At 39.3% G+C, this 15644-nt stretch overlaps 1 protein-coding gene across 2 annotated transcripts in view; it reads left to right on the top strand.

Annotated features, from left to right (window-relative positions):
• BICD2 (BICD cargo adaptor 2) overlaps positions 1–15644 on the top strand; it is a 101279-nt gene that overhangs the window by 54997 nt on the left and 30638 nt on the right. For both annotated transcript variants that reach the window (XR_009153843.1, XM_058172880.1), the window contains exon 2: positions 9451–9663. Coding sequence is in view for 1 of the 2 variants with exons in the window: in XM_058172880.1 (XP_058028863.1) it covers positions 9451–9663 (213 nt within the window). In the remaining variant the exon portion in view is untranslated. The remainder of the gene's footprint in view (positions 1–9450; positions 9664–15644) is intronic.

The following is a 15644-nucleotide window of genomic DNA, read 5'->3' on the forward strand; positions in this document are numbered from 1 at the left end:
TGCATGGGAGGGGGAAGGGAGAGGGCAGGGATGATTGGCATGGGAGTAGGGGGAAGAAAGGCCCCTTGCAATAGCTCCCTTCAGACAAACACTGTGACGTCTATAAATACTCAGGCAACACCGGGTTATCAGCTAGTTTTTAAATAAAAAAGTGAGTTCTTAAATTTCAAGTTCCATTTGAAGCCGAAGCCAAATGATTCCCTAACTCTGGTATGGGTGTGAGAGGTAGACCGGGGAGTGGAGGTGGGGTGGGAGGTTATCATATATTATATTGATTTTATATTTCTGTTTTACACATGTTAGGAAAGACTAGTATCTTAGTGTTCAAGACCATGCAGGTCAGTGAGAAGAAAAGTGCCTTGTATATTCAAATAGAGTCTTGTTATATTCTGTAAGATACCACTCACAAATGTAAAGTCTCATGGTATAGTACAGCATATTATTATTTATTTAAAATATTTATGTAACCTGCTTATCTTCTGATCAACTCTGGGCGTATATATACATATATATGTATATGTATGTATACATATATATATATATATATATATCATATTAAAACTATGATTGATGTAATTTTACTTATATGGAGATGATAATAATAATAATAATTATTATTATTATTATTATCATCTCCATATATTATTATTATTATTATTATTATTATTATTATTATTATTATTATTATTATTATTATTATTATTATTATTATTATTTAATTTTTATACCGCCCTTCTCCCGAAGGACTCAGGGCGGTGCACAGCCAGATAAAATCAACAATCAATGGATACAATACAAATAAAAACAGTGCTAAAAAACTTATTAAATTTGGCCCCTAAATTAAAATACATAAAACCATAAAACCCCATTTAAAATTACAAATACTAATTCTATGCCAGTCCTGCGCGGAAGAATAAATACGTCTTCAGCTCGCGGCGGAAGGTCCGGAGATCAGGAAGTCGACGAAGTCGTGGGGGAAGCTCGTTCCAGAAGGTAGGGGCCCCCACAGAGAAGGCCCTCCCCCTGGGGGTCGCCAGCCAACATTGTTTGGCTGACGGCACCCTGAGGAGGCCCTCCCTATGGGAGCGCACGGGTCAGTGGGAGGCAAACGGTGGCAGAAGGCGATCCCGTAGATAACCCGGTCCTAAGCCATGGAGCACTTTAAAGGTGGTAACCAACACCTTGAAGTGCACCCGGAAGACCACAGGCAGCCAGTGCAGCTTGCGCAGGAGAGGTGTTATATGGGAGCCACTCTATCACCCGCGCAGCCGCATTCTGAACCAACTGAAGCCTCCAGGTGCTCTTCAAGGGGAGCCCCATGTAAAGAGCATTGCAGTAGTCCAGGCGAGAAGTGACTTACATGCAAGTAAGTCTGTTTCTCCCTGGATGCTGATATGTCAGAATTACAGAATAATTATTATCAATTATTATTGCTATCAAGATATAGAAGTGGAAAATAGAAAAGAGGAAAATATTACTATGCATATTTCTATATACTGTAATCTGTTAAAAGTAGTATGTAGATGAAAGGACTAGTAGTTGAAAGATGGTTGTATTATGTACAATGTTATTTTAATTATATAAGTATGATTAATGTAATCAAGGCTATCAAAATTGTCAATCTCATCACTGTTATTTGGTATCAAAATTAATGATACCCAGATGCCACACTTTCATGTAAATATGAAAAATATGCTTGAAAAAAAGAATTACAGAATAAGAAAGAATTGCTATAGCGCTTGCTTCGGTTATTTGAATATAGGTATCCTATGTTAATTAGCTCGCTGTCTTCATTGAGATGTTGATGTACTTTTTGCTACTTATAACGAAATACAGCAATATTATTCTGCAAAGCTGGGACTCACACAGATTGTTGTAGACTGTTTGCAGTTTAGCCTGATATGTGAGTTCAGTCATTAACATTTAATCAATAAATGTAGCTAAACTTGACAAGTATATACAACCTTTTTAAAAACAGAAACACCTAAGCTTGTGATCTTTGTGCAATAGAAAAGTATTTAATTATTGCACTAGTAAGCAGGACAGGACACAATTGGAAGATGGATTGGTGAATTCTATCCAGGTCAGTTTGATTTTGGCCAGCAGAGACCCAAAGCAATTAAAAGTTGATGGATGATTTGTGGCTTATATGAGTGAAATAAATGGCTTGAGGGAAGTTACTTATGGACAGATGTCCAGACACAACTCAAGGGATTAAATTTAACAGCACTTTGACCATCTGGGGTCTGGGGATCACAGCCAAAAAAATACAGGAAGCCCAAGTGACTGAATGATATTGCTTCTTCCAAGTTGCACAATTAGATGATCTGGATTTAAGAAGAAAAAAAAACGTCAATCCCTTAGAAGCATGTCAAAATCAAGTTTGCCTTTCATCACTTCAGGTCAGCTCTATCCCAACTTTATCCCATGTTTGCTATGAGAAAGTAATTAGAATTATGCTTTTAAATTATATTCATCTCTGATTTCCCTCTATAAATGAAGTATTTGGAGCACATATTCTTTATGGAGAAGAAGAATCCAGGTTCAAGCTTTGATATCGCCAGTTAATTCCCAGTCTAAACATATTAAGCAATACACTGGCTAATATGATGGAATTCATTTATTTATCAAACTTTTTAACCACCTATCTCCTTCACAGAAGGGCTGTGGGTTGTGAATTACAATTCATTACACTTAGAAAGTGCTAAGTTAAATAATAAGACTGTTTTAACCTGGTATTTAAACAACATGTTTACTGCAAAATACACTTTCTGAAACCAAATTAATTGTGTAATTCAGTTTCCCTCTTAGTGTGGCTTTGTTGTTAAGAGCCAGGGTTTTTTCTTTTGAAATGGTTAAAAGGTACTTTAAAAAGAAGTACAGCAGTACTGATTTGAACCTGGAGCCATGTGCAAAATTTCCAAAATTTATTTTTTTTAATCAAATTTATTTGTCGCCCATCTTATCACAGGTGACTCTGGGTAGCTTGTAACATTAAAAGCAATAAAACGATAAAAATAGATATTTCTAATAATATTAAAAAATAAAAATTAAAGATGGGGAGGGAGGGAGCAGGATGTGCAGGGCGGGAGGTGGGAGATATTGGTTCATCAGCCACCTCCAGTGTGATACTCCCACCCCAAACCAACTGGCAGGGCCAGGTCTTCAGGTTCTTGTGGAAGACCAGGAGGGTGGGAGCATGTCTCATCCCAAGGCAAGATGTTCCAAAGGGGAGGAACCATGGCAGAGATGGCTCTTCTCCTGGACTCTGCCAGCTGAAATTCCTTGATCGATGGGGTCCTCAGTATGCCTCCTCTGCTGGCGTGGGTGGGCAGGGCCGCCCCATTGGGATGAGATGGTTCCTCGGGTAATTTGGACCCATCCTAGATGTTATTATGTGTGAACAGCTGTAATTATGTTCTACAGCTATGCAGAAATATGAACAGCAAACTCCTGTTCTAGTTTACTTCAGTTTTAGCTAACTTAATCCCATTAATCCTTTTATTTGTATTAAGCCTTTTATATATTTATCAAATTTGTATAGACTTCATCTCAGAAAGAGTGACTCTAAGCAGCATTATGATTAACAGAATGATAAAGCACCCTAATGATTTCAAAATCTAAGCTAAAGCAGAACTACAGTTACAGTCCCTAGCGTAATTGAACCTAAACGCTATTCTCTAAATGAGAGGCTAGTTTTTATCTTTGGGAATGTTTTTTTTCTCTAATAAATGCAGAGCTGATATCACATCACAGTTATTGTTGTTACTCCTCCTCCCATTTATACCATGTCTTTCTGTAAGTACAGTACAGAGATATTTCACTCTTCCTCAGTGGTGTGCTTTAGATTTGTTGTTCCGTAGCTTTCAAAATTCCCAGCCAACAAACATGATTGCTAGTCCCAACCATCTGGAGAGGGTTGGGTTAATGGAAAGCTGAGTTTCACTGACATTACAATGCTAAGCTAACTGAATAATTTAATATCTAAATCTCAAGAGATGAGAACAATGTAATAATGTTTCTGCTACAGTGGGAATTATATTTCTCATATTATGCTGCCTCTTTTGTAGTTTCCTTAAAAAAATTACATTAAAGTCCACACTGAATTCAGATTATATATCATAATTTAGCTCTGTGAGAATAACTTTTGACTCTTCTTATGTTTGTATATCCTCCTTAGGCAGGAAGCAGGTTACAAATATTTCTTTCCTAATTTGCCACAACTTGCAACATCAATCAATGCAAAATAAACTATGGTTAATATTGAATAATGGGAACAAGGCATTCTTTAAACTAGAGATGACACACATACATCAAAACTGAGGAGAACACCGGAAGCGTTGATGGACGGGGAAAAGTGAGCTCCGCCGAGCTTTGCGAATCCCCGGGCTGATGTACCGCCGATTTAGGGGTCTTCAGACTGGAGCTGTCCTGTAGGGACGGTGAAGAAGAAGAGACATCTCGGACGACCAAGAGGAACCGGCAAGTTCCTCGGAGGTCAGAGGAAATCTCTTCGACTCAACGGCAGGGGAGATGGCTATGGCAGCCATCACTAAGCTGGGGCAACTGGACCAAGTTATTGATCAGGAGCAGTGAATTGGATGAAATATCGAAGCCGGGTGAGTGAATACCAACTCATAAAAAAAGCACTCTAAACTTGACATTTTCAAAAAAAACTTTGGCAGTGGAACTGTGGCTAAATTAAGAAGGACTGTAAACATTGCAAAACAAAAGAAATGGAAGCAGTACCCAAAAACTCGAGAGAAATTTGACTTTTAAAATGGAAGTAGAGACCCCTCAAAAAAGAAAAAATAAGGGAACCCCTAATCAAAGCTGGAAAGTTTGGAAACTTTTAAAATTGATTACAGACTACAAAAAGGAAAAAACGGAGGATTTAAAACCGCAATGTGGTGGAATAGCTCTGATTTTCTTTTTCCTCATTGAATTTGAACTAAGTAAATTGGGATACGAATCTTAAACGGGACTAATTGGAAAAATAAAAAGTTAAAGCAAAACAAAAGTAAAGTAAACAAAATGGATACCTTCGCTAATTGTGGATGGATTAGAACTGTGGATTGGAAAGTGACACTCTTAGGCCAAAGAAAAAATTACATGAACTAACATTTATTGTGGAAAACTTTTCTACGGCAGTGATAAGATTGGTGAGAACCAAAAGGGAGGACTTTGTCAATAAACTGTTTGACTTTGATAATAAGAACTACAACTCGAAAAAATGGCACAGGGAATAACTGAAATGATGAAAAAGATGCATATGACTTTAAAGCAAGAAATAAAAGAAATAATTACAAGACCATATGGAAAACAGGATCCAGAAGAAACGAGCTGCAAAGAGTCCATGAAGCAAGAAAGGACGTTGGAAGAGGAAGAAAAAAATACTGATGATGAATTATTAAGTGATTATGTAACTTTAAAACAGTTTAAGGGGAGAGTCAAAAGAATCTCCAGAAAGGGGGAAAATAAAAAGGGAAATAGCACAAAGAATCTGATGAAAGTAAGTGAAAAAATACTGAAAACAAGGGGTGGGGAAAAGAACAAGGTGGGAAGGAAGGAACAAGGGAAGAAAGAAGGGAAGGGAAAAATACAAAGTCAAAAGACTACATAGGGATTAATAGAGAGAAACAAAAAATGGGGGAAGAGGAAAAAAGGAGATTGGATAGAAATATAGGACAAGCAAAGAGAACAAGGAATTTTAAGAAAAAAAAAAGGGAATTGAAATACAGGTTGAAATATTAATGAGATGGGAATATATAAATATTAGACTCTTTGAAATGATGGAAATGCCTGCTTGTTTTTTATTTTCTTTATAAGATTATGAATAATAATTTTAAAACTGCCATTGAAATGTAAAGAGATGAATGATGCTGATGCTATGGAGATTGAAAAGAGAAATTAGTAAATGGGAATATAGGGTTTCAATGTAAATGGGAAAAGAAAAAGGGGGGGAAAGGGATAGATTTGGCTAAAGATTAAAATTGGGGATGGAGGTTAGATTAGAATTTTTAAGAGAAATGCAAATAGGGAAATAAAAGAAGGGGGGATAAAAGCATATAAGAAGTGTTGGAAAAAACTGAACTGGATGTAAACATGTACCTGGCTGATATTTTGTTCAGAAAAGATACATTGTATGTTGTTGAAAAAAAAAAAAAATTACAGCAAAACAGTACTGTTCTGAACCTAATCATATTTGTTTCTGTTTGCTTATTTCAGTATCGCTATCTGTTTCCACTGTTTATTTATGTGCTCATTCTTTATGTGAGTCTTTTACAATGCTTGTATTGCTGTCCTAGTATCTTGTGATAGACTTGCATATTTCTCTTCTTTTAATGTGTAAATGTAGTTTCTGTTCATGCTTAATGCTTGGGTACGACTAGGTTTTAAAAGAAGGGTGGGAAAAGATAGAAGGGTTGAGAATGGAAAGAAGTATAAAATGCATGCTCAGGAGAGAGACTGATAAATATTTTTAATATTTAAACTATTTAATATTTATCAGCAACCTAGTGTGCTAAGACTGAATGTAAATAAGTTGTTTCCATACACAACAACATAAAGGAGAAAGACATTTACATATTAAGATTTGCACCTGAGATCTACAAGATCATAGCAGAATATATAAAGTAATCCTAATAAGTAGTTAATTGCTACACTTGAAATCTTATTAAAATAAACTAGTAAGAAACTAACAACCAGTTTTTAATAGATCAGTCATTCAACACAAACCTATTGAAAGATTTAAAATGATGTTTCATTGATCTGTTGTTAAACTTATTATAAGTATGTAACTGATTGATTCTTTGTTTAATAATAGGAGGTTAAGAAGTAACCTTAGAGTTGTACTCACTTTTATATCAATTAACTTCCTGAAAACTTCTTGTGGCATTTAAAATATTTAAAACTGCATTACTGTATATATTTTATATTCATACCTGCCCCTTATAATAACAAAAAAATATATTCAGTTAATTAATTTTTTACTCCAGTTCTTGTGAAAGGTGGAACACCCATTCCTTTTTAACAAAATTACCAAGAATCATTATATATGCCTGAGAAATATGCGTATATGACTGTATACAAAATAATGGGTTGAGAGTACTTTTTCAATTCCAATTCACAGTTGTGTCTCTCAAAATAAATAAAGTATACATGGAAAATGCTTGTATAGCATGGAAGTGACTGCACCAGTGGATCAAAAAAGGATTGGATTGCCCCTTAAGATTTGTATTTAATAATAACACAATAAAAGTGCATACAATAAATAAATAAAAGGGAACTTATTTCTTTTTTTCTGTACTGTTCTGATTCTTCAAATTATGCCTATGGTATAACTGGCCAACTGATGATTAATTATTAATTAATTATTAATTATTAATTAACCTATGGCCATCATTTGTGTTGTAAATGTTGTACCTTTGATGAAGGTATTTTTTTTCTTTTTCTTTTATGTACACTGAGAGCATATGCGCCAAAACAAATTCCTTGTGTGTCCAATCACACTTGGCCAATAAATTCTGTTCTGTTCTGTTCTGTTCTATTCTATTCTATTCTATTCTATTCTATTCTATTCTATTCTATTCTATTCTATTCTATTCTATTCTATTCTATTCTATTCTATTCTATTAATTGCTGTATTGTTCTGATGAGGGTGAGAGTAGCTCACCTTTCAATATCAGCTGACCTTGTCCTGCTTGTGAATGTAAATTTAATTTTGAGGGCAGAATATAAAAATTAGTTGCCATATCTTTTTTGAGTTCTGATGAATTGATAATATTATGTGCCATGGTGATGCAAAAAGAAAAGCTAACTCAGAGACATTAAGAATTCAGTGGTTCAGCCTTAAGTAATATACATTTTTATTATTACCTTTCTTCTCCTCCCATGGACCATATTTAATATTTCCTCTCATCTATGAGCAGCTCGTCTTTGGTGACCTTCCTGGGAGGGTAAGCTCTCAGTGATATAGTTCATAGCATAATTTGGTGCCCAAGCTGCCAGTTGGAGGTTACGATCCATAAAGGAGGCCATCTATAATAGTAGTAGATAAATAAAGGAAATGAGAGACTTTCCTAGAAGTACTAAAATAGTATGGAAGAGAATACTTCGTCAGCAAAAACAAAGTGGTAATATGTGTAACACTGGGAGAACAGGATTTTGATTGATGGAATATTTAATTATATCCAAGAGGTGTTGACTCAGTGACCACAGAAATAAACCTTCAATAAAAGAAAATATTTGTAGCTCAGGGTTGAAATGAGAGGTGCTCTCTGAGCTTGGTTGGTTTTTTTGCAGACATTTGATTGTGCAAACTGGGTAAAATAATTAGTGCTAGAACTGATGATGTCATCTAGGTCCTGGTTGTCCCAAAGATGCTTTTTTTTCCAGAGGCAACTGGACTTTCTGGTTTTTCTTTGAAGACTTCAAAGAAGCTTGGATGAGAAGCAAAATGTCTTCAAAGAAAAACCAGAAAGTCCAGTTGCCTCTGAAAAAAAAGCCTTTGGGATAGCACTGTTGATGTTAGTCTGTCTAATCAAATGTCTGCAAGAAAATAACCAAAATCAGATAACACAAAGACCCCTCAGACCTTTTTCAGGATGATCTGTCCCCTATCTGGCTGAAGCAACTTTGATATTCTGGTATAAGGTGTACATTTATTTGCTGTTTGTTCGGGGAAAGTGGGAATGTGTTTGCCCAAAATTTGTGACCTTCAATTGTGCCTGTCTTCCACTGTTTTAAAAACTCCTACTCTGAGTTATATGGAGAAAGATTTAATTCATTTGTTTTATCCATATAACCCTCCTTGCATTAACTGTACATATTGGCAGGTATATTTATCAAAAGAGTTACATTAACTTGCTAATATAGCCATAATGATTATTTAAACGATAAAAATGTTGAGTTAGTCATCAAAAATCATCAAATTGATCTGTTTGATACATCTAAAGAGAAATTTTGGCTTGACTGCTTCTGGAGTGACTTAATGGTGAATATAGTGCTTCAAATGGGATCTTGTGAATTCTATTTATTGCTGTTAATGTTTGACTCTTATCTCAGTACTATATCCATAAATGAAAATCAAACTGATTTAATTGGAGCGCCTATTGTGAAGTTATAATAGAACTATTGAGAGTAGCCCATAAGAACGTATGAGATTTGCTTCTTGTTAAGATACCACAAATCTGACAATGAAAGGGTTATTTTTCATCAGCTCAGATATTGCTTTTATATATGCCATTTTCTCTTAGATAATCTCTCTTGAAAAGGACATTTTTATTTGTATATCTGTCTACCTTTATAAAATATATTGTTACATTTCTTGGATAAAGACATTGGCCTGCTTAAATCTTTTCCTGAGGTACAATAAACATGCATTCTGCAAAATATTATTTAATTTTGGATGATGATGATAATGACAATCTGCTTTGATTTCTGTTCCAGGCTTTTGGTCAGGCTCATACCAACCACAAGAAAGTAGCAGCAGATGGAGAGAGCAGAGAGGAGACTTTGATACAGGAATCTGCCACAAAAGAAGAATACTACATGAAAAAGGTTATGGAACTGCAGACAGAACTCAAGCAGCTGAGGAACGTCCTTGCCAACACCCAGTCTGAAAATGAACGCCTAAATTCAGTTGCCCAGGAACTGAGAGAGGTGAGCATTTTTAAGCAGTAATGCTTGAATGGAAAAGCCTTTGAACCTGAACAGTTGGATTCCCTTGGAAGAGGTAGCTATGTGGCAGGCTATTCCGAAATTAGAAATATTTGGAACCATTTCTCAGTTTTATGATTTGCCATTCTGTCATGTAGCAACAGGGATGCGGTGGCTCAGTGGCTAAGACGGTGAACTTGTCAATCAGAGGGTTGACAGTTCAGTGGTTCGAATCCGTAGTGCCGCATAATGGGGTGAGTTCGCGTTACTTGACAGTTAGCAGTTCAAAAGCACATAAAAAATTCAAGTAGAAAAATAGGGACCATTTTGATGGGAAGGTAGCAGCGCTCCATGCACCTTCAGCGTTTAGTCATGCCAGCCACATGACCATGGAGACATCTTCAGACAGTGCTGGCTCCTTGGCTTAGAAACGGAGATGAGCACCGCCCCTAGAGCCAGAAACGACTAGCACACATGTGCGAGGGGAGCTTTACATTTACCCTTACATGTAGCAGCACTGAAGATAGCTATTATATAAATATAAGCCTAACACTGTTAATAGGTATCCTTTCTGGGCTTAAGGCTGATCAATACAATATATTTTTTCATTGCTTTTCTGTGCAAAAAAAAACAAAACCAAAAAGAAAAAAAAGACTCTGAGACATAAGATTGAAAGGATTGGTGAGTCAAGTGAGTGGGTGAATGAGACAAATGCGCACTTGCCTCATTCTGCATACATATGGGAATGAGATTTTACACTTGTGTATTTCCTAATGTTATGAGTATGTTAAATGTTAAGTATTATTATACAGATGTCGTTTAGCAACCACAATTGCAATTAAGCCAAGCCACTAAATGAAACTGCACCTGTGCTTACAATCTTATTTCAGCTTTCTTTTGCTTGACAGACTTGGCAAAGGTCATTAATATCAGCATTGGTTGCATCACCATCATAACTGTGAACGGTCACTAAACAAGGATTATCTACATTCAGAAGTATGTGGTGTATGAACAGATTTTATCCAGTACTACTAATAGATGAGAATGTTTGTAGGTCAGGGTTCAACTTGAAGTCCTTGAAACTTTCGGAGTTTGGTTGTTTTCATGCAGCAATGCCACCCTCCCCCCAAGGCAGACGCCCCCAAATTCAGTGGGGGAGAATAAGAATAGCATCCCAATTATGAGCTAATCTCTGAGGGAAATACAGCTGCTTCCTTCTTTTAAATGCTAACTAAAGACATTTCTGCTTCAGAACCAACCTAAATTTTAGATGGTCTTTTATAAATATATTGTCTTGTCATGGTTGATTGTTTCATTTGCTTAAAACTGTTTTTATTCCTTTACACATTTTTGGATGACTTTAGCAGGAAGAGGACTAAAAAAAAAAGTTAATAATAGCATTTTGCCTTTTAAAAATCCTTAAACCTGCACCATCTTTGTGTTTATGTGTGTATATATGTTTCTTTATGTGGTTTTTTTTATTTAAGATGGGTGTGCTTGGTTTTTTTTTTGTTTGGGTGTTTAGGGCTTTTTGCTTAATTTTACATTCCATAACAAAAACACATTCTTATCCATGGTTTCAATATTTTTAATAACATCATGTTTTAGGTTTTTTTTAAAAAAAATAGATTTTAAAAATAGATTTTTAAAAAAAGATGATTTATCAAGTAAAGGACCACCTACAAGAACAGAAACAGGATATTGTCATTTATCCATGTCTCTCATTTTTATATAGAACATGGTTTTTCTGGCGCAAGTGAGTTTTGCAAAGAGAATGGTGAGAAATACATATACCTAGCCAGAGTTCAGAAATTACTCACATATTTTTAATCAGCTTTCTTTTTCATTAGCAAACAGCATACAGTATGATTTTTATGTGCTAAACTCACAGATTTCATTCAAATTCCATGTTAGTTTGAAAACTTCTAATTTTAATTTAGAAAATGGTTAATGGCCTCAGGAATGAAGTTTTCTGTTTCTAACAGTTGTTACGACAATCTCTCTGGCTAAAATCCTTGAGCACAGAAATTTAAGCAAGTTAATCTTTTAGTCATGGGGGACTTTAACTTGCCATCTTCCGGCTCGTCATCGACAGCAGCTCGGGAGTTCATGGCTTCCATGACGGCCTTGGACCTGACCCAAGTAGTTGATGGCCCTACTCACATTGGGGGAGGCACTTTGGATTTGATTTTTGTCTCTGGTCAGTGGTTGAGAGATCTGGACTTGAAGGAAATAGTCATTGAACCTTTGTCATGGTCAGATCACTCTCTCCTTCGCCTGGACTTTCTGACCGCCATTCAACACCGCAGGGAGACGGAGCCGATACGTTGGTTCTGTCCCAGGCGCCTGATGGACCCGGAGAGGTTCCGGACGGAGCTTGGGCCACTTCCTGAGAGTCTGGCTCACGGCACGGCTGAGGAACTTGTTGCGGCCTGGGAACAGGCCGTGGGGGCCCTAGACCGTGTCGTGCCTTTGCGGCCTCTGACCCGGCGCAGGTCCCAACCGGCTCCTTGGTTCTCCGAGGAGCTGAGAGGATGAAGCGCCGGAGAAGACGCCTAGAGAGTTCCTGGAGGTCTAGCCGCTCGAGGCTGATCGGACACTAGTGAAGTCCTATAATAGGGCTTACCTAGTGGCATTGAGGGAAGCGAGGCGAGCTACGCCTCCTCATTGCATCGGCAGATAACCGCCCAGCCGCCCTGTTTCGGTGACCTGCCTCCTTCACCAGGGGGAGCGGGATGACCCGTTGCAGGGACGTGCTGAGGAGTTTAACGGTTATCTATACGATAAAATCGTTCAGCTTCGGGACGGTCTGGACCAGAATTGCGGTGACTCAGATGAGGCGTCTGAGGGTGGTCTTGGTGACATTTTGTGGGATGAGTTTGACCCTGTGGCTCCCGAGGACATGGACAGGCTGTTGGGTAGGCTGAATGCTACCATGTGCTTACTGGACCCGTGCCCCTCCTGGTTGGTACTGGCCACTCAGGAGGTGACATGAGGCTGGCTCCAGGCAATTACGAGCGCTTCCTTGGTGGAGGGAGTCTTCCCGGCCGCCTTAAAAGAGGCGGTGGTGAGACCCCTCCTCAAGAAGCCTTCCCTGGACCCGGCTGTTTTAGGTAACTATCGTCCGGTCTCCAACCTTCGCTTCGCGGCGAAGGTTGTAGAGAGTATGGTGGCATATCAGTTTCCCTTACACCTGGAGGAAACTGTCTATCTAGACCCGTTCCAGTCCGGTTTCCGGCCCGGTTACAGCACTGAGACGGCTTTGGTCGCATTGGTGGATGATCTCTGGAGGACCAGGGATAGGGGTTGTTCCTCTGCCCTGGTCCTATTAGACCTCTCAGCGGCTTTCGATACCATCGACCATGGTATCCTGCTGCGCCGGTTGGGGGGATTGGGAGTGGGAGGCACCGTTTATCGGTGGTTCCCCTCCTATCTCTCCGATCGGTCGCAGACGGTGTTGACAGGGGGGCAGAGGTCGGCTCCGAGGCGCCTCACTTGTGGGGTGCCGCAGGGTCGATCCTCTCGCCTTCTGTTCAACATCTATGAAGCCGCTGGGTGAGATCATCAGTGGCTTCGTGTGAGGTACCAGCTGTACGCTGATGACACCCAGCTGTATGCCACACCGGGCCACCCCAACGAAGCTATCAAGTGCTGTCCCGGTGTTTGGAGGCCGACGGGTCTGGATGGGGAGAAACAGGCTCAAGCTCAATCCTCCAAGACAGAGTGGCTGTGGATGCCGGCATCCCGGTACAGTCAGCTGAGTCCACGGCTGACTGTCGGGGCGAGTCACTGGCCCGTTGGAGAGGGTGCGCAACTTGGGCGCCTCCTGGATGAACGGCTGTCTTTGAAGATCATTTGACGGCCGTCTCCAGGAGAGCTTTTACCAGGTTCGCCTGGTGCGCCAGTTGCGCCTTTCTAGACCGGGATGCCCTGTGCACGGTCACTCACGCCTCGTGACGCCTCGCCTGGATTATTGCAATGCGCTCTACATGGGGCTCCCTTGAAGGGCATCCGGAGACTGCAGTTAGTTCAGAATGCGGCTGCTGGTTATAGAGGGAGCCTCGTGGCTCCCGTATGACACCTATCCTGCGCAGACTGCACTGGCTACCTGTGGCCTTCCGGGTGTGCTTCAAGGTTTTGGTAACCACCTTTAAAGCGCTCCATGGCATAGGGCCGGGTTACTTACGGGACCGTCTACTGCTACCGAATACCTCTCACCGGCCCGTGCGCTCTCACAGAGAGGGACTCCTCAGGGTGCCGTCAGCTAGGCAGTGTCGTCTGGCGACGCCCAGGGGAAGGGCCTTCTCTGTGGGGGCTCCCACCCTCTGGAGCGAACTCCCCCCAGGACTCCGTCAACTTCCAGACCTCCGAACCTTCCGTCGCGAGCTTAAAACACACCTATTTATCTGCGCGGGACTGGACTAGATTTTAAATTTATAGTGGTTTTAATTGGTTTTAATATTTATACTATTTTTTAATAATTTGGCTTTTTGAATATGTCTCTTAATGGTTTTCTTAATTTGTATATACATGTTTTTTATCTGCCTGTGAACCGCCCTGAGTCCTTCGGGAGATAGGGCGGTATATAAATTCGAATAATAAATAAATAAATAAATTAATTAATTAATCAAATCCCAGAATAATGTCTGATATTAGGCATGATCAGCCTATAGGAAAACAAATTGCTGCTTAACCAAGATAAGACAGATCAAAGGGTTGCTTATTATTCTGAATTCCTTTGCAAATGAAAAAGTGAAATGTAAGATATAATTTCCATGTTTCCCTTAGTTATGGCCACTTGATCTAGTTAGAAGCCTACTTTTGCTTTCTGCCTGTTGGAAGAAATATCCATCTGGCTTCAGTTCCAAGTGGGGACAAAGACACTGGAAACATGGAGACTGTTTGGAAAGATAGTTTAATGGTGGTCAGGATCACATGGGTTGAGTTCCTAAACAGAAAAGGGGGTGAGCTGCTGAGCGTGCCCTGGCTTTATGCTTTCTCTGAGCTTTGATCTTCCTGGGGCACAGGAAGAGTATCCTGATTGGTTTTCAGACTCCCAGGGGGTGGGGGTCTTAGCTAGCCTTGCTGGCTGATGTAATCTTCCCAGGTGCCATATGGTGAGTTTCTGTTGCTAGATGGGTCCTATTGTGTTGCAGATGATGGTCCATTGACAAAGGTGGGGAGAATGAGTTTCTGCCTCTGGCCTACTGACAATGGTGGGGGGAATGAGTGAGCTTGGCTGAGGCCTTAATGGCCCATTGACAAAGGTGGTGGGGTGGCAGGAAGTTGCAGGGAGCTGCTTTGTCCTAAAAGCATGTTTCTCCATTTCTCATCCAGGGAAATATAATATTCTGCCCTTTTTAATATTTCCTAAGATATTTCATTCTTCTAGGGGGTGGGTGGGTGCTAACTTCCTACATGCCCTTTAAATTCAGTTCAACCTTCATTGTCAATGCACAACACGTGTAAAATGAGGTTGTCTGAGCCTCCCTTCGTGCCCCCCTTAACATAAATACATATCAATAACTCACAGTGGAAGAGAGAAAATTCCTAATCCAATAAATCATACTAACAACGCACAATCCTCTATACATATATGTGCGTAACATTGCATTATAATATATTGTACCAATATGGACATGTCACACCGGCTCTGCCACTCTATCATACTACAAGCTTATGATATATAATATAATAACAGAGTTGGAAGGGACCTTGGAGGTCCAACCCCCTGCCCAGGTAGGAAACCCTACACCATTTCATAACATTGATGTTATGTTGCATTCAGGAAGCTGTTCTTCATCCTGTTCATACAACTGGCTATGCTTCTATATCTCTTACCAAGTGGTAGGAGAGTAAAGAAGTGCTGACCAAGGTGTGAGGATTTTCCTCACTTTTCTAAGGCAGCAAGTTCTGCCTTAGGTAATACAAAAAGTATTTACGTAATACACAAAAGATTTGTTTATAGTCACAATGCATGAAAT

This window comes from Ahaetulla prasina, chromosome 2 (genome assembly GCF_028640845.1).
Source record: "Ahaetulla prasina isolate Xishuangbanna chromosome 2, ASM2864084v1, whole genome shotgun sequence".
NCBI classification, from domain to species: Eukaryota; Metazoa; Chordata; class Lepidosauria; order Squamata; family Colubridae; genus Ahaetulla; species Ahaetulla prasina.